We start from the raw sequence: 26,451 nt of genomic DNA on the forward strand, positions 1-26,451 counted from the left end.
AAAAAATAAAATAAAATAAAATGGAGGTATGTTCAAGGAGATGAAAGCATGGGGAAAAAAAATCATGAAGCGATTGAACCCTTTTGAAGTCACACTTTCCTCTAAGCACTACCAGGGATGAAGACACTCGCAGATGTGATAACCGGACCAGATCATGGAAAAAAACTTCCCTGGGGGTAAAAATTAAAAGATAATCTGGATAAACTGTGACTTGCGTTCCTGGTGGCAGCTCCATTTACTGGAATTGTTGAATTTATCCCCGTGCATCTAATCCAGCTGACATGAATGGATGTGATGGTGTGTGTGCTTGTTGAAAACCGTCAAGAAACTTCTCATCATCCAGGTCTTGAAATATCATTCAGTGCAGGGCACCATACACTGCAGGGGTTGATAAGCAATCAGGTTTACTGACCAACACCTTTAAAGCTAATTGAAGAGCTTTTCTAAATGCGCCAGATGGGACGCTACAGAAAAGTCACCACGACCCACATCCTGCCTCGCTCCCCTGCTGTGGCTCTTGGTCCAGCCCCTCCCTCCATTCCTGGGCAGCTCAGAGGGCAGGCTGCCTGGCCTCATTCGAGCTCCTTCACTCTGTGAGTCGTGGGGTCTTGGGTAAGTGACTGGACCTCCGAAAGCCCCTGTCGCCTCCTCTGTAGAATCGAATGATAATAGCACCCACCTCAAAAATGTATGAACATCCACCAACGGATGAATGGATATACAAAATGGGTCTACCTAAACAATGGAATATCATACAGCCATAAAAATGAGGTATGGATGCATGCTACAACATGTATGAAACTTGAAAACATCATGCTAAGTGAAAGAAGCCAGACACAGAAGACCACATACTGTATGATTCCGTTTATATGAAATGTCCAGAATAGGCAAATCCATTGAGACTGAAAGTAGACTAGTGGTTGCCTAGGGCTGGGGAGATGGAGAAATGGGGAATGAATGCCTAATGGTATGGATTTTCTTTTGGGGTGATGAAAAAGTTTTGGTCTTAGATAGAGGTAGTGGTTACACAACATTGTGAAGGTACTAAATACCACTGAACTGTACACTTTATTATTTTTTTTTGTGAGGAATATCGGCCCTGAGCTAACATCTGCCAATCCTCCTCTTTTTGCTGAGGAAGACCGGCCCTGGGCTAACATCCATGCCCATCTTCCTCCACTTTATATGGGACGCCGCCACAGCACAGCCTGACAAGCGGTGCATTGGTGCACACCTGGGATCCGAACCGGCAAACCCCGGGCTGCCGCAGCGGAGCGCGTGCACTTAACTGCTTGCACCACTGGGCCAGCCCGGAACTGTATGCTTTAAAATGGTCAATTTTATATTATGTGATTTTCACCTCAATAAAAAAAGTAATTAAAAAATGTATGAACGTTCTTTGATATAAGCACTGTGCCTGGCATGTAGTAAGTGCTGAACGGAGGCTGTCTCTTAAAAACAGTAGCAGTGATAACCAGACACGCTTTCTCTGATTTCTGTAAAAATTGTTATTTCTAACCATGGGAAACCCTCAGGATGAACAGGCCACACACACTCGGCTGATGCTTAAAAAGTAACTGTACACAAAGAGGATGCTAATGGATGGCACATGTGAGCAGGAACATGGGCAAAGGGCCAGCTGCTTCTGGTTGGACAAAACCCACATGTTGGAGGAGATGTGGGGCCACAGACATGCCCGGGTTTGGGGGTGCACTTTTGCCTGTCTCTCTCCCTAACGGCAGGATGAGTTAGAGACCCCTGGTCCATCCCAGTGGTGCCTGCTGCAGTTTGGCTCACATGTTAATTGCATTCGCCTCAGCAGCCTTCACTCTGGCTCGGGGACCACTTGCATTTCCCTGCTCCCTGGTACCCAGCAACCACGGGGCCAGGCCCTAGCAGCGGGAGCAGCTTGATTCCTCAAGCCCGAGGAAGCTATAAATCTAGAGCTTTAATCATGTCGTCATGATCATTCAGCAAAGAGCAACAGAGGATTTATTCTGCTGGGACTGCAAAGGGAAGACTGCGGGGGCTTGTCATGGGGGATATTGGTTTAGCAAAGGTAGAACTGCTCCCCTGGGCCCTTCTCGGGACCGGCGGATGAGCGATGACACCTATGGCCATAACAAGGCAATTACTGGTGTGTGCAGACAATGCTTTGTTAAAGAGGCAGGCTTCCTGCCCGGGCCCAGCGCCGGCCTTTGTGGTGCAGCTTCACCCACTCGCAGAGCAACTGCTATTTCTCTCCATCTCTGCTCTAGAGCCTGCGTCCTTGAGAAAGCAGTAAGCATTTTTTAAAAGCCCCAAGGGTCCTTTCCAGTTTTCTCTGCAAAATGTTAAGGAGCAGAAATCAGGGAAACCCCGAAAGGACTCTGTGGTCCCTTGCACACGGCAGGCACCTAATATCCATTTATGGAACATCTCCGTGCCTTCATTTTGGGGGAGAGAAGAAAGAGGCCCAGAGAGGTACCTGTTAGTCACTGTCACACAGCCAGTCTCCCGATTCCCAGTGGGAGCTGCCTGCTTTAGTGCATGGTCTTGTTTACAAACCTCAGTATTGGAGCAGCAGAAAGAGAGTGGGTTCCCCTGGGATGGAGAGAAGAAATCCAGCGTCGTTTCCTGGGGGTGATCTAGTGGGGCGTTTCTTGTAGTTACTCCAGAAAGCGTTTAGGTGCGCGCAAGTGTTCCTATCCTTCCTGTTTGTTTGTTTTGTTTTTTCCCAAACGGGTTTTTCTTCGCTTATTTAACGTTATCTGTGTCAGGATTGGGACATCTTTTCAGGTCAGTAGGTATAACACTTCCTCCTTCTTTCAAAGGGGCCTCTCCTTTTATCCCAGGGATGGACCGTAAAATCTGCAGCCCCTTCCTCTCCGCCATCATCTCCGCGTTTTCAACACTATAAAACTACACTGCAAGAACGTGTTTGTCTCTATGGGCAAGTATTTCTGTAGGTTGAATCTTAGCCAGGGAGTTGCTGGGCCAAAGGGTACCCATATTTTAAAATGTCACAGGTGCTGAAAATTGCCCTTCACAAAGGTTGGCCAACTTGCAGTCCCACGCACAGCATCCGAGAGCACCACCTTCCACCCCCTCCCCAGTCAGCCCCCTTTCTCTAGAACATGCTACTTGTGTGCTTCTTTTGTATTTTCCTGCTGCACGACCTCTCCCCCTACCTACCATCCAGCCCCCTGCTGGACGGCTGGACACAGAATGGGTGCTCAACAATAACAAACACATACGGATTCCTGAGCAGCCACTAGGAGCCAGGCATTGTTCCTGGGGCCGGAAGAAAGACCAGGCCTGTCTTCATGGAGCTTGCTCCCCAAAGGAAGCTGGAATGAGTTGTTGGATGAGTCTGGGAGCTCGTTGTTCCCCGGGCCACCCACCTGGATAAACCGAAGGAGGTAGGCTTTCCCCAGGGGTCCACTACACACCAGAGGTTACTCGTGCTACAGGAGCGAGCCTGGCCCTAGTGACACAGGAGCAAATGGGCACCAGACTAATGACGCAAAGGAAGAGCAGGGGTCACCATACCTCTTGACTGACAGACTGAAGTGACACCATCTTCCATTCAGCACACCCAGCCCGGGGGCTTCCAGAAGCAGCTGCATCCCACAGAACTAAGCAGAAGCCGTGGAAACTACGCAGGCCTGGGCCTAGAGGGAAATGTGTTTCCTGGAGGAAAAGTGAAATCAGGCCTGAGGACGGATATGGGACTCCTGGGGTCCCTGCCGTCTGCTGATGGAGCTGCCAACAGGAAGGAGGCAAGAAGTCACCTGGCTTGGCATAGAAAGGCCGTGAACCCAGCCTTGGATGTACAGGCAGGAGTAAATTCTACTCCAAGGGAACCTGAGCTAGGACTCCCTAATCGAGAGAGTTCCTAATCTTGGCTGGGGGCAGCAGGCAGAGGGGTTGGATGGGAATCACGGGAAGAGGTGGGTTTACCTAATTCCGAGTAACAGCCTGCTTCACTTACGGTGAACGTCTCCGTGTGGAAGACTGGATTCTTGTTTACCAGCAACAAAAAATTTCTGGTGTTTTTCAGGAGATGGTACCTAAAACCATCACAAACATTTTATGATTTCATATTTAAAGGAAACATGCTAATTTTCCAATCAACAGCTAGCATGTTGATAGCTACCGTTAATTGAATCTGTGCCCCGAGCCAGACCCCAGGCTCGGCCTCCATGAATGTTTTCCTGTGAACCCTCCAAACGTCCCCCATTTTACAGATGAGGAAACTGAGGCTTGGAGAGGCTAAATTACTTACCTAGGTTAAAAAAACAGGAAAAAGCTGAGCTGGAGTTTCAGCTCAGATGCACCTGTCTGTGAAGCCCATTTTCGGGATGCCCCATGGCTGCAGAGCATGAGGGTCTGGGGCAGTGCTGCCCATAGAAAAACTATGCGAGCCACCTACGTGGCTTAAAATTTTCTATCATCCACATTAAATAAGTAAAAGGGAACAGGTGAAATTAATTTTAATAATATGTTATCTAACCCAATACATTCAAAATAGCATCACTTCAACATGTAATCAATATAGAAATTATTAACGAGCTATTTTACGTTACTCTTTGTGCACCATGTCTTTGAAATCTGGTGTGTATTTTACACTTACAGCGCATCTCGGTGTGGGCCAGTCACATCTCAAGTGCTTAATGGCCACACGTGGCCTAGTGGCTGCGGTGTTGAAGAGCACACGTCCCCAGAAAGAATGGGGACTGACTTGAAAATGCGGTAGGACAATTCCTTTGACTTAAGGTGGGGGCCGTGCTTTTGTGGAAAGTTGTCTGGGGAGGATCTATGAAAAGTCAAATTCACATACTCTTTTGCCTAATTCTCCAACTTTTGGGATTCTCTTCCCCAGAAATCTATTAGGCATGGATATACGCACAAGGATGTTTACTGCAGCCTTCTTTGCAGCAGCAAAAAACAAAAATGAAAAACCTGAAACAGCCTGACTGGTCATGGGGTGATATGGGGGGAATAGCATATCTGAGCTGTGGAGTATTATACAGCTGTGAAAAAAGCACCAACTAGGCCTGGACACAGGCCCTTGATCTATGCTTAAGGGAGAGAGACAAATTGCAGATCCCACTTATGTAGGAGAAAATCCCTATACTAGTATAAATGTTTATATGTGTGCCTATGTTTAAGCGAGAAAGGCATAGAGGGACACCCCCAGCTATTAACGCTGGAGATCTCGGTGGGTGGGATGGAGGAAAGGAGGTTATTGACTTTGACTTTATACACATCTGATTGTTTGACTTGTACAACAAGCAAGAATTACTTAAAATAGACTACCCATAACATTTTCTAAAAAGTCCCCCGATTGTGTCAAACTTTGCCCCTGGGTCCTAGAACGGAGTAGACACCTGTTCCCAGAACTTCGTGGGAGCTGTCAGATTTTAGAAACAAGTGGGGTGAATGGGGTGAGGGCATGGGGAGACATCAAAGCCCAACAGAGGCAAACAGACAAACAAGGGCAGTCAAAACGAGGCATTGAATGAGCCAGCCTGGAGGAAGGGCCCTCACAGAAACCTGAGAACATTCCCGCCTACCTTGATCTGTGGATATCTGACATTAATACTATTTGTACTTGCAAAATCCGTAAGTGAGGGGTTATAACTTAGGTTACAAAGGATTCTTGACGGCAGAATATCCAGGGGTGGGACCCAGACTTGAGCATTTTTTTAAGGCCCCAGGACGATTCTAAAGGGCAGCGGGGGTTGAGAATGTCCACTTTACTGTCGCTACAGGACCCACCCCGGGATTGCTTTAGACGACCATCTGATTTACACAAATTCAAGCTACCTACAGACTTCGGGGCCGTGTCTCTGCTGTGTGAAGCGGGCACATCTGTAAACCAAGTCCCGGGAGGAACACAGTTCCTGGAACTCGTGGGCAGGGGACGGGAACATTCTGCAAAGTCAGACGCCAGATAATGAGTGTTAAATTGCCCTCCTGATTGTATGAGCAATTTCCTGCATATCAGGTCCCTGGGCAGGAAAGACTGTTTGGTTTGGCATGGGGACACCTGGCTGAGAGAGGCGTGATGAGCTATTTTTCCCCTTCAAGAAGAGTATTAGTTCCCCTGGCCCTCGGGGACTCTTCCAGATGCTCGTCTGATCCCTCCTCATCACACCCCAAGAACTTGCCCAGTGGAAGGGCTGGGAGAAAGGACCTCTGGTCTCCTCCCCAGCTCTAATTCTTTGATCCTAATGAACCAACGACATTTGTCACAGCCAGGTGTCCTGAGGCTGGGAACATCCTTTGTCTTTGTTTTTTTTTAATTGTTGTAAAAATACACATAGCAGGGGCCGGCCTGGTGGCGTAGCAGTTAAGTGTGTGCGCTCCGCTGCGTTGGCCCGGGGTTCGCAGGTTCGGATCCTGGGTGCGTACCAACATACCGCTTGTCACGCCATGCTGTGGTGGTGTCCCGTATAAAGTAGAGGAAGATGGGCACGGATGTTAGCCCAGGGCCAGTCTTCCTCAGCGAAAAGAGGAGGATTGGCATCAGATGTTGGCTCAGGGCTGATCTTCCTCACAAAAAGAAAAAAAATACCACAAAACATAAAATTGACCGTCTTGCCCATTTTGAAGTGTGCAGTTCAGTAGTGTTAAGTACGTTCACATTGTTGTGAAACCAGGCTCCAGAACTCTTTTCGTCTCTCAAAACTGAAGCTCTGTACCCATTAAATGACAACTCCACATTTCCCTCCCCCAGCCCCCAGCACCCACCATTCTACTTTCTGTCTCTTTGAACTTGGCTACTCTAGGTACCTCATATAGGTGAATCAGGCAGTATTTGTCTTTTTGTGACTGGCTATTTTCACTTAGCATAATGTCCTCGAGGTTCATCCATGTTGTAGCAGGTGTCAGGACTTCCTTTTCTTTTTAAGGCTGAGTAGTATTCCATCGTACTGATATACTACATTTTGTCCATCCATTCACCCATTGATGGATGCTTGGGGTTCTTCCACATTTTAGCTATCGTGAATTACCCTGCTATGAACATGGGTGTACAAATACCTCTTTGAGGCCTGCTTTCAATTCTTTTGGGTGTGTACTCCAGACTTTTCCATAGCGGCTGCACCACGTTACATTCCCACCAACAGTGCACAAATGTTCCACTTTCTCCACCTCCCTGCCAATACTTGTTATTCTCTGTTTTTCTTTCTTTCTTTTTTTTCTTTTTTTGATAGTAGCCATCCTGGTGGATGTGAGGAGGGGAAACACTCTGTGTGTTAATTGTTCTGGGATAAAAGTCACACAGCAAGTAGAGCTACAACGAGGTCACCATTCCCCTTGTGGTTAAAAGCCTTTGAAGGCTCCTTATTGCCTCAGACCACAGATCAGAGCCCTTGAAATGGGCCACAGCCCTACAAGTTCCAGGGCGTGCTCCCTGGGACGTGGAACACTGGGGCTCCATGCCCCCTCCCTGCCAGCCCCTACCCCTCGACCCGCTCATTCTTACCCAGCCATTCCTTACCCTTCAGGTCTCAACTCAAATGTCTCTCCCTCGGGGAAGACCCCTGACCACTCCAGACCAGGCCACAGCCCCCCGCTTTGTGCCCCAAGAGCAGCCTGCACTTTTCTAACACTTATCACCAGAGTGATTAAATGCTTCATCCTGTAACACCTGCCTTTCCGGTTAGAACGTAAGTGCCATGTGACCAGGCACGATGACGTCTCCTTTACCTGTTGCTCTGTCCCCTGTGCCTTTCACATAGTAGGTCCTCACTTAAACCTTTTGAAAGAATAATTATTGTAAATGAACACACGCACACTTGTGAACGAGTGCTTACACACACACACGCATACACATCAACCGTGTGTTCAGGTTAACTCTCAGCCTACATACACAAACCCAGGCAGCCCTTTTCAATATGGAAGAACCAAAACAATTATAAAGTGCATCATCTTTTATTTTGATTTTCCCCTCCCCCAAATTTCCTCTCTTTCTCCAATCAGGTATAAATGCCTAAAAAGTACCCGTCTTTGTAATGGAGCTGAGAAGCTTTCTAAGAAGAAACAATGCTCCCTCGTTACAACAAGAGGTGGTGGGGGGATCCACGGCCGGCCTGGACAGAAGGAGGTCTCTGCAAGCAGCCTGAGCGAGTGCCCGGGCAGAGAGAGACACCAGCCACGAGAGCGGCCGGGAGAGCAGTGTGTGCCATCACAGGGGTATTTTCCCCAAGTGCCTTCCAAAAGAAGATAAAAGCAAGAAAAAATATCTTCCATTTCCCCCCTAATTTGTAGTTTTCTGGTGTTAGCAAGGCTTATAAGACACATGCTCCCAATTAGCTGCTCCTCTTAATTTAAATGCTTCATAAATTATCTCCTGCGCGTGTGGATTATCACTTCATAATGCGAGTTAGCATTTAAATAAATAGCTGTGGTGTAGAAAATTAGAGAGGTTTACTTCTGAGGCGCTGGCATAATGAAGGAAAATACCACGGCAGCTGAACAGGGGCAGGGGAGGACGTGAAGGGACGTAGGGGCTCAACTGCATTTCCCAGAAAATCAGAGTTACTTGCAAAGTCCATTCACCCTTTATTGGCGTCGGCATTCTCTTTCATGAAGGGAATTTTATTGGCTCCATCTTTTTTTTTTTTAACTTTTGATTTTGAAGTAACTATAGATTCACAGAAATTTGCAAAAATAGTACGGAGAAGTCCCTAGTACTCTTCATGCAGCTTCTCCCAATGGTGACATCTTAAATAACTAAGAAACAGCAAAGCCAGGAAATTGACATGGTTCCATTTACAGGCCTTCTTCAGAGTGTACCCATGGCTCCATCATTTTTTTTTAAAGTGCGTATTTCAATGACATCTCAATGTGCAGTAATTACAGTAATAACAGCTATCCTTTGGTGAGCACTAGTTATTGTGCCAAATTTAATACCGAGGCTTTAAAGTCATTACAACAGCCCTAGGAGGGAGGTACTCTGGGTCTCCCCATTTTACAGATGGGGGAGCTGAGGCTCAATGAGGATGCCCCTTACTCCAGGTCCCACAGCTGGTAAGCAGGGGAGGCGGGATTAGAACCCAGGTCAAAGTGGTTGCAGAGCCTGAGTGCCGATCCTCCCTGGGCACCTGGGTGGCGGCCATGGTGGCAGAAGCGGGTGGGGTCCAGTTTCCCTCCATCTCAGTGTTCTTTTTGCTGGAACGTGTGCTGCCTCCTGGGCAGCAATGCCCCGAATTCTGGATGCTATTCCTTCCTGAGAAAGAAATGTGGGCTGTTTCCCAAGTGAGTCAAATGGTTTGAGCATTCGGTGAATGGCGATGGGCATACACAGGGCCATATGTAGTATAACGGTCCTGCTCTGGGCACTTTGGCCTTCGTGACCCATTAAAAATTTTTTTAAATGATATTTTGCAAATGAATATGTTTATTTTTTTTCTTCTGCTTGGGAAAGAAATTAAACATTTTGTCAGGGCCCTCAAAGTCCCGTGGGCCCTGGTCCCTGTACCCCAGGGCCTGATGGATGAGTCAGCCTCGCATGCAAGATTCAGAGGTGCAAGGAAGCAGTTGGAGCACTACGCTTGCTTAGGAAAGCCATGGGCCTTGAAGGATTCGGCCCTGGTGTCTGTGACCCAAAACCCACCAGGAAATGATGGTGAATGAGAAGTGGAAGTTGGGAAGCTCCCACAAAATGATCTGGAGGTGGTGGCTACACACCCAGCACCCCAGAACTCTGCAGGAGGTGACAGATCCCCAGAGTGGAAATCGCCAGTGTCATCCTGGGGTGCTCGTCTGTCCACAGCACTCTCGGGCCCCCAAAGTGAGATCCACTCTCTGCTTTCCATCACTTTATGGACCCCAAGTCAACGTCCACGCCCTCAGGTCCGGCACAGACTTCTAAAGCTGCTTCTTGGAGTCTCATGTTTCTTCTACTTTGGGATATTTTTACATTGTGCTATCAACATAATCAGGAAGGTTGGCAATGGGAGGCCCGGCCAGCCCCAGGGCATTCTGTTTTAAGAGGAGTGTACGTTTTACCTGAAAGATATGTTGCAATGGACTGAATGTGTCCCTCCCAGATTCATATGTTGAAATCCTAATCCCAATGTGATGACATTTGGAGTGGGGTCCCTTGGGAGGTGATTAGGTCTTGAGGGTGGAGCCTTCATGGATAAGATTAGTGCTCTTATAAAAGGGACCCCACAGAGCTCTCTCGCCCTCTTTCCGCCACGTGAGGATACAGTGAGAAGTTGGCAGTCTGCAACAAGAAGAGGGCCCTTGCCAGACACCGAATCTGCTGGCGCCTTGATCTTAGACTTCCCAGCCTCCAGAACTGTGAGACATAAATGTTTGTGGCATGAGCCACCCAGGCTATGGTGTTCTGTTACAACAGCCCGAATGAACTAAGATGTATGTTACACCACTCACTTGACAGCGTGTCAGGGGGTCATTCTCGAGTCTGCATTTCTGATGAGGATGACAAGAGCCTTTGGCCCTCCTTTGAGGATGAACTGGAATTTCCTTTGTGTCATTCCTATTTGGCTAGGGCCACCAGACAAAATACAGGCTGTCCAGTTAAATTTGAATTTCAGATAAACAATGAGTAATAAGTCTGCCTCACGCAATATTTGGGACATGTTTACACTAAAAAATTATTTGTTGTTTATCTGAAATTTGAATTTAACTGAATGTCCTGCATTTTTTATTGGCACTGGAGCCCAGCAGACCCCTGTCAGGGCTCCTATGACCTGTCCCGTGACCACCTGGTTCCTTCTTTCTGTCCCTCAGGAAATTACGTTTGGGGGGGCCAAGAACTGTGTCTCTCATTTCAGTATCCCCTGAACGCCTGAGCACAACGCCTGGCACACTCCTGATCCTGTCTGTCAAATAGATGTTGAGTGTTGGCACTTGGGAGTTTTCTGGGAAGTGATGGGCCGGTTTTTTAGGAAGTTATTTGGAAGGCTCTTTACTGTAGAATGAAAACACCAAGCTGCAGTGTGGGTAACGGTGTGGCTGGCTCTCCAGCATCCTTAGACTAGGATAATGGATGACAAGTGCGTTCGTGGTGCAGGCATATGTGAACACGAGCATAACGACAATGGTTCCCACCCCCCGAGTGTTTGGTAAGGGCAGACACTGGGTAGAGTATTGGGTTGAACCACGTGAAATGGCCAACGTTTTTCTGGTTTGAATGCACAAAACCAGCCATTTCGTGTGGTTCAGTCTGATTCTTGATGGGCATTCTCTCACCTGATTCTCATAACAGCCCTTGGAGGCAGCAACTGTTTGGCATCCCATTTTACAACAGGGAAGAGTGAGGCCAAGAGAGGTGAAGTCACTTGCTCAAGGTTGTTCAGCTGGTGAGTATCAGAGCCTGGATTTCAGCCCAGGAAGGCAGTCATGGCTCCAGGCAGCCTCCCGAACCTGCACATTGAGTCACCAGACTGTATGCCCATCAGGATAACTTCCTGTATCCGGAGAGCTATTCCCAACCAAAGCAGACGTGTAAAAACCAGGCAGTCCGTGGACGAGTCTTAGGACACGTCTCTCCCCTGGCACCAGCACTCAGCTTTTAGCTGAGAGGCTCCTAGTCAGAGCTCCTGTTGATCATGTCTCCTCCTTTTCTGACAAACCCAAGAGTCTTATCGCCTGCCCTGGAGATGTAGGCGGGGTGCCCTGCATGTGTCAAAACTCTTTTATAAAATTGGGATTTGTTTCTTGTAAGGATTTACGTTTATAACCAGATCCTTCTTGATTAAACACAAAGTTCATTGTGCATTTTAAGGTCGGTATCGGTTTTATTTGAATAGGGAACACATGTGGTCCAGTGGATGCCATCTGCTGGAAGAGCATGCTTTTCCTAGTTCCTGTTCGGTGAGGCTTTCTGCAGATAGTTATACTATACATTAGAAAGGCCTTGGGCATTCATTCCCCCATTCATTCATTCACTTATTCACTCAACATGAAAACTGTCAAACTGTGACTGTGACTCTGTCTCCATTCTTCCCAGTAAGGAGCATGACTCCAGCTGTCAGTGCTGTCAAGTTGATTCCGACTCCTGGTGACCCTGTGGACAGCAGAGTGGAACCCTGCCCAGTCTTTTCGCGCCATCCTCTCACCCTCGGGCGCTGTATCAGACAATGCTCCACTGCTATTCACAGGGTTTTCATGGCCAATTTTTTCAGAAGTGGGTGGCCAGGTCCTTCTCCCTAGTCTGTCTTGGTCTGGAAGCTCCGCTGAAACCTGTCCACCGTGGGTGATCTTGCTGGTCTTTGAAATCCCGGTGGCAGAGCTTTCAGCATCACAGTAACATGCAGCCACCACAGTATGACAAGCGACAGACGGGTGGTGTGGTTCCTTGACTGGGGAATGAACCCAGGCAGCGGTGATGAGAGCGCCGAATCTTAACCACTAGACCACCAGGACTTCAGTGATAGAATAAATGTGGTGGCTCACAGTGCATCAGGACACTGCTGGCTCATGTGCTCAAGGATGCCAGGGATTAAAGGCCACCCTTGGAATGTTCTAAGCCCTTTGAAGCTCTTAACAAAGGGGTTTCTGAGAAAGTTCAGTTGCTAGGACCAGAGGGAAGCTCACAGATGAAGCTGCCGGGGGTGGGTGCCAGGGGAAATGTGGGGTTGTGGCAGCAGACTTTTCTGTGCAGAGAGAACCACCAAGTTAGAGATGAATGGGCGTGCAGGGATAAAGGACAAAGGCAGGCCAAACGGCACCCTTGTCCCAGGGCAGGTCAGTCAGGGATGTCAGAAACGCCGAGGGAAGTTTTCTCTGAAATAGCCAAAGTTGGATTTGGCTGCTCATGTCTTTCCAACTGATCTACTAATCATATTTCTTTAAATTTTACATCCCTGGCCCTTGTAAAAGGATTGCATTGAAGGCGTGTTTTAAGCTGCATTTTAATAAGTCAATAAGAAAGCTCAAAATTATTTAAAGCTTCTTAGAGAGGATTATATTTGATTTCTTAGGGGAATTCTGGGGTGTAGAATAGTAAAGACGCTCCGTCCTTCTGAGATTGTTTTACATTAAGGAAGTACATCACTTTAGACAAAAGCTTTTAACTATTTTAGCGTTGGAATGGGGATAATTCAGTACAAGAAGACTTTGGCTAGCTGCTGGCGGCCTTAACGGATCATGAGGCCTACGAGGAGGAAGGAACTGCATTTGAAGCTTTCAAGCAAATGTTGAGATTCTTCTTTGCTTTTTGTTCCCTACTTTTTCAAATGAAACTTTTCTGGTATTCTGAAAAGGACAGATTCCCAGGTATCTGGGAGAGCCCAGCCTGGACATCGTGCATCACAGGGAATAAACAAATCTAGGCCAGAGCATATATTTAATTTTTGTTTTTATGGTTGCATTTACCACTGGGCCCCAGTTCTAAGGCTGGTCTGCAGTGGGGAACATCACAGGGCCCCAGGATGGTTCCATCTCCGTGCTAAGGGGACGCTGGGGTGGGGAGCAGGCCCACTTTGGGGCTGGGCGATAATCCTCTGTGAACTTCCTTAGTACTTACCAGTCCTGAATGCCCCGGTCAAGTGAGAAATCCAGGGGAGTTGGGCAGGGAGAAGGCGAGAGTTTAGGGGCAGGAAGAATAAAGAAGCCACGTGAAACCAAGCTGGCAGTCTTCTCTCCATTGAGTCACCTCTGGAGACCCTCGAGACTGAACATGCATTGACACTGAGCCAGGAGGGTCCAGACAGCTGCCCTCTCAGCTCAGACTCTTGTCACCTCCCACCTGGAGTGCAGAGCCAGACTCCTGGGGACCCGCACTCCTGCTCTCCCTTCCAGTCTCTGCTGTACTCACGACCAGTCGGACTTTCCTAAAGTGCAGCACTGATCATTCCATGACCATTGACCCACAACCATCCATGACTCCCTATTACCTGTTAAAGAAGATAGGCTGGCACGGTCTGGCCCCACTACTCATCTTTCCCCTGGTCAGCTGGACCATTTTCCGCTGCCTGTGTTTCCTGTTCATGATTTTCTGCCATCTTGGCACACACTGTGAAGCATTGCCCCATATCTCTCTGTTCAGCATTCCAAGTCCTTCTCAAATGCCGCCTCTTCCTGGAGGTCTGCCCCGAGGCTGGTAGGCAGATGAGCCTGCTCCTCCTCAGAATCCCCACAGCCTGCGATACTTCCCTTATGACGCTTGGGCCAGTCTCCTCTGTGTCCGGGGATTCTGCATGTGTCTTATCCTCCTCTTGGTCCCAGTGGCCACACGCTTCCAGGAATGCCCACTGCACATTACTACCAGAAAACTCTAACCCTCCCCTCACTTACTACGTCACATACCACATGCTCTGGGGAACCTTCTCCATGTGATCCACACCCTCCTGGAAGGGGATGGTCGTGAGCTTCTTTCAACTTCTGGGCCCCCAGAACTTTGCCTGTCTATCTCTTTGGTCTCTGATCTCCGTCTCTGCATGAGCTGTAATAAGGGGCACACGCATGATGTCGTCCAGGAGGTGGGGTCTGGCCCATCTTGATACAGCACTTGGCACTGAGGTGGTTCCCTGACATCTGTTTGATCAAGGCTGTGCATTGCTAGGTGTCCCCCTGTGCTCGTCAGTGTGGATGGTTGGATGGTGTTGCTGTGTCATGTCGTTGGAGAATATGGGAGAATTGACTATATCCCCCAAAAAGAAATGTCCAAGTCCTAACCCCCAGAACCTATGAATGAGACCTTATTTGGAAATAGAGTCTTTGCAGATGTCATCAAGTTAAGGATCTCAGGATGGTACCCTAGTGGATTTAGGGTGAGCCCCAAACCAATGACTAGTGTCCTTCTAGGAGAAAGGAGAGGGAGATTTGAGACAGACACATATAGAGAAGAAGCCATGTGAAAATGGACCCAGAGACTGGAGTGAGGCACCTACAAGCCAAGGAATGCCCAGGACTGCCCACGGCCACCAGATGCAGGAGACAGCGTGGAACCCATTCTCCCCGAGAGCCTCCAGAAGGAACCCACACTGCTGACACCTTGATTTCCGACTTCTGGCTTCTAGAACGGGGCGAAAGCACATTGTTACTGTTTTAAGTCACAAAGCTTTTGGCGATTTGTTGCAGCAGCCACAGGAAAGTGATCTGGAGAGGTGGTTCAGGGCCACAGAGAGGACTTCCTGACCTGTCCATGCTGTGACACTGGCGCACTCAGGCCTCGGGGCAGCTGGAGCCTTGAGCAGCCTCTTGCATTTGCCTCGGTGCCTGATATCAAGCTGATTGTTTTCTCTGTGCTCCAGGGTTGTAAAAAGGCTGTAGTAGATGGTAGAGGCACGAGCCAGAGGGAGCCCAGAGTCAGGCACACCTGGTCTCCCAGCCCTGCCTCTGGCGATCAGCTGGCGACCCTGGGCACGTGTGTAACCTCTCTGAGCACTAATCTCGGACAAGAGTAGACCTGCTTTATAGGTTATGATGAGAATTCATTAATACATTCATTCATCATTCACAAAGATTTACTGAGCACCTACTACGTGCTAAGCTCTATTCTAGGCACTGGAGACAGAGCAGTGGACCAAAACCCAACAATCCCTGCCCCATGAAGCTCGCATCTCAGGGAGAAGGGAAAGATGATGACCCCAATTCATCAGTAAAATGCGTAGTCCGTTGGTGATAAGTGCTGTGGAGAAACCCAAAGCAGGGGAGCAGGGAGGAGAGGCTGGGGCGCAGTTTTAAAGGAGAGGTCAGGTCAGGAAGGGTCAAGGGGTCAGCGAGTGTCAGGCGCTTAGCCCTGACAAGGCATCAGGACATCGTAATTGCTCGACACACAGCAGCCGTTTGTACTTGTCTTCATCCGCTCAGGCGGCTCTAATCAAGTAGCACAGGCTGGGGAGCTTAAACCACAAACATTCGTTTCTCACAGTGCTGGAGCCTGGAGGTTGGAGAACGTGGCACCAAGCGTGGTTGGGTCCTGGGTGAGAGCCCTCTTTCTGGTTTACAGACCACCAGCTCTCAGGCCTCTTCTTATAAGGATGCTAATCCCATTCATGAGGGTTCCGCCCTCATGACCTAATCACCCCAAATGCCCCACTTCCTGATACCATCACCTTGGGGGTTAGGTTTCAATATATGGATGGGGGGGACAAACATTCAGCCCAAAGCAGTACTCAAGACCAGAAGGAGAAAAGATGTTCAAAATCACTAACTATCAGGGAAATGCAAATCAAAACTACAATGAGATATCACCTCACGCCCGTCAGAATGGCTATAATTAACAAGACAGGAAACAACAAGTGTTGGAGAGGATGTGGAGAGAAGGGAACTCTCATACACCGCTGGTGGGAGTGCAAACTGGTGCAGCCACGATGGAAAACAGTATGGAGATTCCTCAAAAAAGCAAGGATAGAACTACCATATGATCCAGCTATTCTACTGTTGGGTATTTATCCAAAGAACTTGAAAACACCAGTTTGTAAAGGTACGTGCACCCCTGTGTTCATTGCAGCGTTATTCACAATAGCCAAGACTTGGAAGCAACCTAAGTGCCCATCAAGGGACGAATGGATAAAGAAGCTGTGGTATATGTACACAATGGAATACTACTCAGCCATAAGAAACGATGAAATCCAGGCATTTGTGACAACATGGATGGATATTGAGGGTATAATGCAAAGTGAAATAAGTCAGAGGGAGAAGGTCAAATACTGTATGATTTCCTTCATTAAGTAGTAGATAATAACAACAACAAACAAACACATAGGGACAGAGATTGGATTGGTGGTTACCAGAGGGGAAGGGGGGAGGGAGGAGGGTGAAAGGGATAATTCGGTACATGTGTGTGGTGATGGGTTGTAATTAGTATTTTGGTGGTGAACATGATGTAATCTATGGAGAAATAGAAGTACAATGATGTACACCTGAAATTTTTACAATGTCATAAACCAATGTTACTGCAATAAACAAAAAATTAAAAAAAAAAAAAAGACCAGAAGGAGTCTCTGCTCCCCTTTTCTATTTCTCTCTAAAGGATGCTCTGTGCCTCCTTTGCCCCACGTTCAGTTTCAGTCCCTCCTCTGGCCCCCTCTCTTGGGTATTCTGAATGCCAAGGCAGGCACCTGGGGGCGAGGAAAAAACAGCGAACTCACGTGGAAATGTGAGGGGGCTGCTGACTCAGACGGCAGTCTGGGAGCCAGCACTCGATCTGCACAGTGGTCATAACGGAGGGGCGCTGAGATGGCCCAACCGGGGAGGATTTGCCACAGCCACCGGCTCTCTCACTCATTCAGCTTGTTCCCGTTTGGAAAATGGAAAACCTGAACGCTTGCGTCTTCTTTGCAAACAGAGGAGAGCTAAGGTGGGAGATTGTGGAGTCTGTGAGGAAATGTTTTGTGTTTCCCGTCTCCTCTACCAACCTAGCCAGGTCTTCCAGCCCCGTCACTTCCACTCGGGGTGGTTGAGAGGAGAGTGCCAGCCAATGGGCAGGAAAGGGTTCACTCGGCAGGTCTGGGTTGTCCACACCCCGCACATTCCAGGAAAGGCCCAGCCTTGGCCCAGCTCCTGGGAGGTAAACTCCAACCTCTAAGCCCTTGGAAGGTCTTGCCTGCTTAGTGTCTTTGTTTACGTGGGGCCTTGGGCCACACTGTGTCACCTCAACCTCTGGAGGGGCTGGAGACTAAGGTCAACCACGTGAGTGGTCAGCTGTGTCTGTGTGACCAGCTCCCAATAAAACCCTGGACATCAAGGCTCAGGTGAACTTCCCTGGTTGGCATTACTCTGTGCGTATTGCCACACATCGTTGCTGGGAGGAGTAAACGCTATCCACACAACTCCGCTGGGAAAAGACAACTGGAAATCCTGCACCTGGTCTCTTCTCGAGCCTGCCCCATGTGCCTCTTCCCTTTGCTGGTTTTAGTCTGTCTCCCTGTGCTGTAACAAACCATAATTATGAGTATAGAGTATCTGAGTTCTGTGGGTCCTTCTAGTGAATTATCAAAGCTGAACACGATCTTGGGAACCAAGCATGGCAGTCAAGCCGGTGGCCTCTGCTTATCCCTGAAGTAGCTGCATGCGGCTGATGGGCTCACGTCAGCGTTCTGGCAGGGAATGAGACGTGTATTGTTACCCTCTATGGGCCCGAGAGAATCCACCTGGTCAGATGATGGGCCTGTGATCTGGCTGAAGAGGTGGGCACTGCAGCCTCAGGCCTTCAAACAGGCAGCACCAGGGAAACTTGGGTGGGTATCTGGTCCACCTCACAGGTCGAGACGTAGGATTGGTTTCCCCCAATTGCTCTGTCGGTGCCAATGGCATCGGGTGTGCGTCCCACCCCCCAGACTTCAGCAAGTGCACTCCCAGAGAACAGGAGCTGATTCCTCTAATAAGCAAAACCCCATTGGCTTTTATTACTTTGGGCAAAATAAAATTTCCTCCTGAATAAGCAAAAGCTCCCTACAGCTTTGTCGACACGGGGTGTCCTGTTTGAGAAGATATGAGAGGCGAGGGACAAAAAATGTGAGGCTCCTCCAAGGCAGGCGAGGCCCAACACGGGCTTGAGGTGACAACCAGAGGACTATCATCTAATGAAGACAAGGGCTGGGCACGAAGATGCTCATTCAGCCTAGCCCTTTAAAACCAAAATGATGGAGTTCATTTGCATTAGATCTCCTTGGCTCCCTCTTTTCATCTAAAGACAAATCCTCACAAAAGGCTGCTTAATTAGACCAAATTAGATTTCCGCTCAACAGCTTGTCATTCATTACAAAATGCAGTTCTTTTTCTATTTTGGTAATTATAGCTGGTCTATACCAGTTTGTAAGCATTCACTCCAGCCATTGAGTATGACTAGCATTCCTGATTTTGTGCAGAGAAGAGGAAAATTATTCAGTTGCTCCAAATCTGTCTGTTTTGTAAGTTGGATCAAGACCATCACTGGAGTCTTATACAGTCATGGGTATTCTCACTCTTAATTCTTTAATGATTAACTGTAGGAGCAGCACAGAGCTTGGTAATTTCCAAGACTAAAAGCTAAGTACAAACAGGTTTCACATGTAGCAATTATGCCATATATTTGAAATCTTTACCTGAGTTATGCAGCCCTATTCCGTCTAAGAAGCCACCCATTAAATCATTTGTCGTGCAGCCCACTCATCCTCAGGTAATATTGCCCAGCCATCCTCTGCACTGAATGTAATTCAGGAGAGCTCAGACCTTTTCTGCCGTAGTTCATTCCCTCCTCCCAGCTGTGGAGCTGTGGCATGTCCAGTTTTCAGCTGAAGATACAGACACGGGTGGGTGGGTGCGAGGGGAGGGCCTTGGAGGACTGGGCTTGGTTTGGCTGGTCCAAGGTCTTCATTATCATGTTTTTCAGATACTTTCCATTCATTGTATTTGATGCAGCTCAGCATCTACAGGGCTTCCCACAAACCTAGGGGTGGCCTCAAAGTGGCTGGCGGGTTGTGCTGGAGAGGCCGTGGGTGGAGTTCCATCCCAAGGCAGCCCAGCTAGCTTTGCTCTGGTCATTCTCATCAGGTGCCTGTGGGCAGGTGGGTCTGAGCTGGTCACCAGGCACAGGTGCTGCTGATGGAGATGGGACAGGTAGCATCAACTCTCTCTAATAATAATTGCCATCACCCCTGCTGCAGATATTTAGTGAGGCCTGCCATGTGAGGGGCACTGAATATTCTCCCCTCATTCCAGGCCTGTGAATTGGGCGGTGTTGAGAGATAAACCAACAAGTAGGAGAGTTAACACTGGGGCCCAGATCAGGCCAGCCCTGACGCTTCCCATTGTGCTGCTCTGCCTTCCTGAACAAAAGAATCGGACGACATGGGTCTAGGTGACGTGGATTTAGACATGCTCCGGAAAGAGGATGGCAGAGCCAGAGGGGACTCTAGGGATCAACCAGCTCTGCTCCCTCATTTTACAGATGGGAACACTGAGGCCAGAGAAGGGGAGAGGGAACCTCCTCAGGGTTGGCCCTCCTTGTTAGCCTCCAGCCTCCCATCCCTCCCAGTTCCTGCCTGCCTGTCGTAGTCACAGAGGTTCTGCTGCTCCCGTTGAGTCCAGAAACTGCAACCTTCCTTGTGGGGCCCATGGCGGCACAGGGCAGTGCTTTGCCACTTTTTGCCCTCATCGCTCAACTCCCTGGAGAATCTGGGAACAGAATCAATACCCTGTTCTAGAAGACCTGTCCCAGATGGCCCAGCCCAGGGAGGAGCGCTGCTTCCATGAGCTTCCAGAGCATCAGCCGCCTGCACCACTCACTGGCACTCAGTCACGAGAGCATTCTAGGAATGTGTGTTGAAGACCTACTGTGTGCCAGGCACTGGGACACCATGGTGAGTGGGACAGACCTGCCCCTGTGCTCATGTAAGTGACATGCAGCTGGTCATGTCTTGCCCAAATCCTCGAACTCACTCCCTACAGTCTACACTCCACAGCTAGACTTATCATCCATCTCTGAATGCTCCAAGGTACCAAGCACAGTACCCTGTGAGCCATAAGTGGCTGCTGCTGCTTCTGCCAAAGGAGAGAAGCTTTGCTTAGGTCCCTGCATCACCTTACCTACAAAATGGCAATCCAGAACCAATCAGAAAACAACCCCACAGCCTGCAAAGAGGGAGGAGCAGTAGGACCCTGTCCTCCAGGTGCCCAGCTTCTCGTAGAAATCAATAGTTATCCTCATTAACAGGCTTCATTTAGAGCCACGTCCTGCGCATCTGCTATCTGCTCTGCTAACAGGTCAGCTGCCATTTTGTGTTAAACTCCTTCTCATTTATTACAATACCACTTTTTTATTGACATGGAAGTAAAACTTACAATCAATGAGATATTATGAAATATACATCAAAACAAAAGTCACGGGAGCTGGCGTTTTCATCTGTTCTCGGGAAGGAACAAGGGTTTATCGGGGGGAAAAACCCTCAACATTTTTCTTCCCTATTACATGATGCGATTTTCAATGAATCTATAAAGAAAATGAAAACATAAATAGAGTAACCAAACAGAATGATCCCTGCAGCTGTCAAAACTTAAAACAGTTCAGTTTTCCTTTGATTTCTGTTTTAAGTTTTGAAAAGTACATAGATCATTCTCTGCTTTTTCTTTTTCTTTCTTTCCTTTTTTTTTTTTTTTTTTTGGTAGGGAGCCTCTTTCTTAAATCTGCTTCCTCTGTAGTCCTCTGGCTTTGACCCTTGGCAGCTGAACTGACCAAATGATCCAATGAATATGCCATTTGTTTCTTATGCTGTCAGCTCCACCTCGGTAGAGGGAAACTCTCATTCTGTTTATTTATTCTCAGAAGTCTGGAAACTTACTCCTCTCCTTGTGGGGCACCACATCAAAGGAGGCTCAAGGGTGTTTCTTCCTTTTACTAAACTTGGGGCACCTTGGAGAAGAAGGGGAAGGAGAGCCCTTCCCAGCTGGTGCACACCTACTGCGTGCCGGGCACCCCTGGGTGCCTTCCCACAGTGGTCTAGTTAAATCTTCTCACTACACCCTGAGGTGGGATGGTGACCCCAGTTCCAGGAACGATGAGAAACTGAAACTCAAAGAGGTCATACAGTGAGGACGTTCAGAGTCTGGATTCAAATCCCTTCTGTCTACACCAGGTGGAAGCTGGAGACAGCCTCTAAGACGGCCTCGTTGAGTGAGTCTCATTTTTTTCTTAAAGCTGTAGAACCCGCTCTTCAAAAGAAGTCTGACATGGAGACCCCCATAAATAAAATTTGTGTCATAGCGGCCGCCTGGCCGGGTCAGGATGAGGGATTTGTGCTCCTGGGAGGCTGTCCTCGTCGTCCACCTGAGGTTCTCTGAGCTCCTCTCTGAGCCACGAGAGATTGTGGTGCTCAGCAGAAAGTCACTGATCTCCTCCAGTGTCCCCCAGTACCGACAAGGTGGGGAGCAGGTGAGGTGGACGGGCGCTAGCATCCCCGTCTCTGGACTCTCAGGCCAGTGCTCCCTCTCCTTCCCCACAGCGGCCTTCCAAAATGAGGCCACAAGAAGAAAAGGAGGGACATGATGTGAAATGGAATCCATCAAGTTTCACTGGTCCTTGGGTTGCTTTGGAACAAATATTTCATGAAGAAGCCTCTAGCAGACACGCTGGCACCAGCTTCCGCCATACGGACCATCAGAGCAGTGAGACCCACAGGGGAAGTGGCCTTGACTTTTCCAGTCCCAGCCTAGAACTCCCGCCCACCCACCTCCACACAGCTCCACTGCTTTAAAGTTGAGCAATATTTTCCAACCACGTTGTCCCACAGGGGGACAGCGGTCACTTTATTTGCACTCCTTTCCTTTCCCATCCTGAAGAGAGGGAAGAGTTTCCTAAATTGCTTGGGTAGGAGGCATTGTACACCCCTCCTGTAGACGTATTAATTTTTTATTATTGAGGCAAAATTCACATAAAATTAACCATTAACCATTTTTTTTAAATTTTTTGTTTATTGCAGTAACATCGGTTTACAACATTGTAAAAATTTCAGGTGTACATCATTGTACTTCTATTTCTGCATGGACTACATCATGTTCACCACCAAAATACTAATTACAACCCATCACCACACACATGTACCGAATTATCCCTTTCACCCTCCTCCCTCCCCTCTTCCCCTCTGGTAACCACCAATCCAATCTCTGTCCCTATGTGTTTGTTTATTGTTGTTATTATCTACTACTTAATGAAGGAAATCATACGGTATTTGACCTTCTCCCTCTGACTTATTTCACTTTGCATTATACCCTCAATGTCCATCCATGTTGTCACAAATGGCTGGATTTCATCGTTTCTTATGGCTGAGTAGTATTCCATTGTGTATATAACCATTAACCATTCTTAAGTGTATGATTCGGTGGCATTTTGCACATTCACAATGTTGTGCAATCACCACCTCTATCTAGTTCCAAGACATGTTCATCACCCCAAAAGGAACCCTGTACCCAATAAATAGTCACTCCTATTCTCCCCTCCCCCATTCCTTGACAATCACTTATCTGCTCTCTCTGTCTCTATGGACTTAGCTATTCTGCACATTTCATACACATGGAATCATACTATATGTGGCCTTTTGTGTCTGGCTTCTTTCCCTTAGCATCATGCCTTCAAGGCTTGTGCATGTTGCAGCATGTATCAGGACTTCATTCCTTTTTATGGCTGACTAATAATCTACTCTGTGTGGATAGATCACATGTTTATCTATTCATCAGTTGATGGACATTTGGGTGGTTTCCATCTTTTGGCTATTCTGAATAACGCTGCTGTGAACATGCATGTACATATATTAGTTTAGACACCTGTTTTCAATGTCTTTGTGTCTATACCTAGGAGCGGAATTGCTGGGTCATGTGGGAATTCTATGTTTAACTTTTTGAGGAACCATCAAGTGGACATATTAATTTTATAGCTGGTTCTCTGTTCACACAAATGGAGATAGAGTCACTGGTCGCTCAAAAAAGTGGAGAGGCTAATGATGACCACTGGCTAGTCTGCCTCCTTTTCATTAAGAACCATCTAGGCCCTCTGCTAAGAACTTTCCCTGCATTGTGAAATGCTCCAACAACCCTCTGAGCTGGGTACCCTCATTATACCTATTTTATAAGTAGGGAAACCGAGGCTCAGAGGTTCTGCAACTTGCTCAAGGTCATACAGAGTCGGGAAGCCAGAATTCCAACCCGAGCGTTTGGCCCCAAGCTCGTGTTCTTAAGCACCAAACTGTAATGTCCTAGTAATGTGCCAAACGATTTCTGTTTGCATCTGGGATGTGACGGGGTATAGGCTGGCAGCAGCAGATCTCTGCTCCTAATTATACCCAGCTCAGACTGTTACGAAAATGAGCCTGCCTTCCTTCAGCACGCCCCATCTGGTGGCTGGGATTAAACCCCATCCAGTGGATAACCTCCGAAACAGATAAGCGACACTTGACTACAAAGCACCACACAGTGATTTCTCTCCATCGGGGCATTTAGCTTCATCCCCCGTTTTCTTCAGACAATAGCCGCTCGTCCCTATCACAGCTCCTTTTATCGGGCGCCCACTCTGTGTCCACCGCGGTGTTGCGATCATCTCGTTTACTCCTCTCAGCCACAGACCTGAGAGGGGATGTTATTTTTCCCCATTTTACAGGTCCCCTGGACCTTGGGGTCCAGGTAGGTTGAGTAAGTAGGTCAAGACCACACAGGTGGAACTGGCAGAGCCGGTGTTGGTCCAGACGGTCAGGTTCGAGAGCCATGCTTGTCAGCAGGAGTTGATCCTCGTGCCTCCCTGTATCAGAGGCACCATGGCTTTTAGGAGCTTCTGATTTTGCCCGGGAGGATAAGTTTCAAGAGTTCCTTCCCCAGGACCATGAGCTTCCTCGTAAGAGTGACTTGGGTCGGTTCATAATCTCTGATGACACCCAGCCAGCTTTTATTGCTTTTTTTTTTTAAACCCAAATCATGGTGTTTGTTCCTTCCAACCTCTCACTTTTGCCTTTTTCAAAACGCTGCACATTTCCCCCTCATCCACCTAAACCTGCTGTTGAGTTACTGGCCCCCAGAGGCCGTGGGCTCAGAGCGATGCCTCCGTGCACTTTGCTGCATGCTGCTTTCTCCGGGTGTAATCAAACATCAAGCTAAGTAGCAAATAAATCTCTCGATCTCATAAGCTGCACAGCGAGATCATGTAAATGCAAATGAAGGACCTGGTTTCAAGCTGTCGAGGGGGAGGGGAGGGAACGCTGGGGCCCTGTCACCGTGACCGCCTCACCCGCAAGGGCCATCCATCAGCTGCAGTAACGCTACTGGCGGCACGAAGGGGCCAGGGCTGCCCCAGGGAGGACGGAGGAACCAGGCAGGAGGTAAAACACAGCCCAGGGCCATGAGAACCAGCCAAAGGCCCAGTGGGGCAGCCGGGCAGGTGCAGTGGGGCCTGGAGAGTTATCCCCACTGCCTGGGGCTCTCCTTGGCCTGAGCTGGAGAGCTGTTCTAGTAACACTAATGACAATGACAGCAGTAACAGTAACCACTGTTTATTGAGCCTGCATCCTGGACCAGATCCCACTAAATGCTGTATGCTGCCGGAAGAGGTTTTACAGGCCAGGAAATGGGGACCAGACAAAATAAGTGACTTGTCCAAGGTCACATGGGAAGTAGCAGAGCTGGGACTCAGTTCTGTGTGACATTAGCGTGCTGGCTTCCCATATGCTGCTGCCTGGCCTGCGGCCTCCCCCTCTATACCGCGCCCCCCAGTGCAGCCAGCTCAGCCCCCGTTATAAACTTGCAGCAGCAGGAGGGGAACCTGAACTTTGACCTCTGGCAGGTATATAGAAAATAGAAACTTATGCTTTTACTCTGCCTTTTGACTTTTTAAATTATAAAGTAACATCTCAATACCCCCCAAAAGGCTCCTACCTCTAACCACACACCCTCACACAATCCCTTATGTTGTTGTGTTTCCTTCCAGTATTTTTTTCAATGAATTTATTTGCGTGGTCGTTACAATAGCATATGTAAAATTTTGAATCCTGCTTGGTTTTCTTCACTTGACGTTATTTTATGTGCTTTTGATCATATGTGGATGTGGTCTTCTCACGTGCGGCTTTTTAGTATCATTATGCGATGTTCGGCTGCCACTCGCACAATGCACATGGTTCAAAGAATCCGGCTTCTGAGACAACGCCGGAGTCCTTTGATGCATAATGCACCTTATTTCACATGATTGTTTATCTGAGGTTCTCATTATGGAAATAAATAAATATCCTCTATGCTAATCATGATCACAATTTGCATTTATATTGTGCTTTTCATTCGAGGATCTTAAGTTGTTTTACAATAATGAACTACCCCTCCGTGAGCGCAATGCTCTGTGTGTGCATCTGCATGCACGAGTATGGCCATATACAGATATTTATTTAATAACTACCAGGCAATAACTGTGGGATTGCACGTAACTACGCTTTAATAGGATGCAGGAAAGTAAGTGGAGGCTTTTCAACTGTCGAATAGACATTCATTTAGTTTCGATGCCAGGCTAGAGGGTTAGTGAGCTACACTCGATGTGGCTGCCAAGAAGCGAGAGTGATTCCCTGATGGGGCTTGCTCCTGATGGAGTGAATATCGAAGGCTGGAACCCAGGCATCGAGCTCCCAGACAGAAAACCCATCTTAGAAATGACCACCGGCCCGTTTGTCCAGGGTGAGACCAGTTCAGGCCAACCAAGAAACAAAAGCAACTGATTTCACCCATTTTCATCTCTTCGGTAGGCAAGGGGGGCTAGTTAACAATTTTTACAAGTATTTTGGGTGGGAAATGATTAGACTTGAGTTGCAAGGCTGGGTTACTTGTTTTGAAGTTGTCCCTGGAAAACGGGCTTTGGCGAGGCTCCAGGGTGAGAGGCCTTGCTTCCTGGGTCTCAGGTGACTTCAGAACAAGGCAGCAGCCTGCGGGGAATGCCACCTACACTTGCCTCCAGAAAGCCCCAGCGGCCCTCATGCTGGCAACTGGCTGCTCCCAGGAGGCTTCCGGGCCTGGGGCTGCCAGCCTGGCCTGGTTCCCAGT

At 48.2% G+C, this 26,451-nt stretch overlaps 1 protein-coding gene across 2 annotated transcripts in view; it reads left to right on the forward strand.

Moving 5' to 3' along the window:
- Nucleotides 1-26,451, forward strand: part of CFAP77 (cilia and flagella associated protein 77) — a 128,104-nt gene that overhangs the window by 41,553 nt on the left and 60,100 nt on the right. The window contains exon 3 of one of the 2 annotated variants that reach the window (XM_058524368.1): nt 21,187-21,273. The exons of the other annotated variant lie outside the window; for it this stretch is intronic. Within the exon in view, the coding sequence (XP_058380351.1) occupies nt 21,187-21,273 (87 nt within the window). The remainder of the gene's footprint in view (nt 1-21,186; nt 21,274-26,451) is intronic. 2 annotated transcript variants of the gene reach the window in all.

The sequence above is a fragment of the Diceros bicornis genome, chromosome 28, assembly GCF_020826845.1.
Source record: "Diceros bicornis minor isolate mBicDic1 chromosome 28, mDicBic1.mat.cur, whole genome shotgun sequence".
NCBI lineage: Eukaryota > Metazoa > Chordata > Mammalia > Perissodactyla > Rhinocerotidae > Diceros > Diceros bicornis.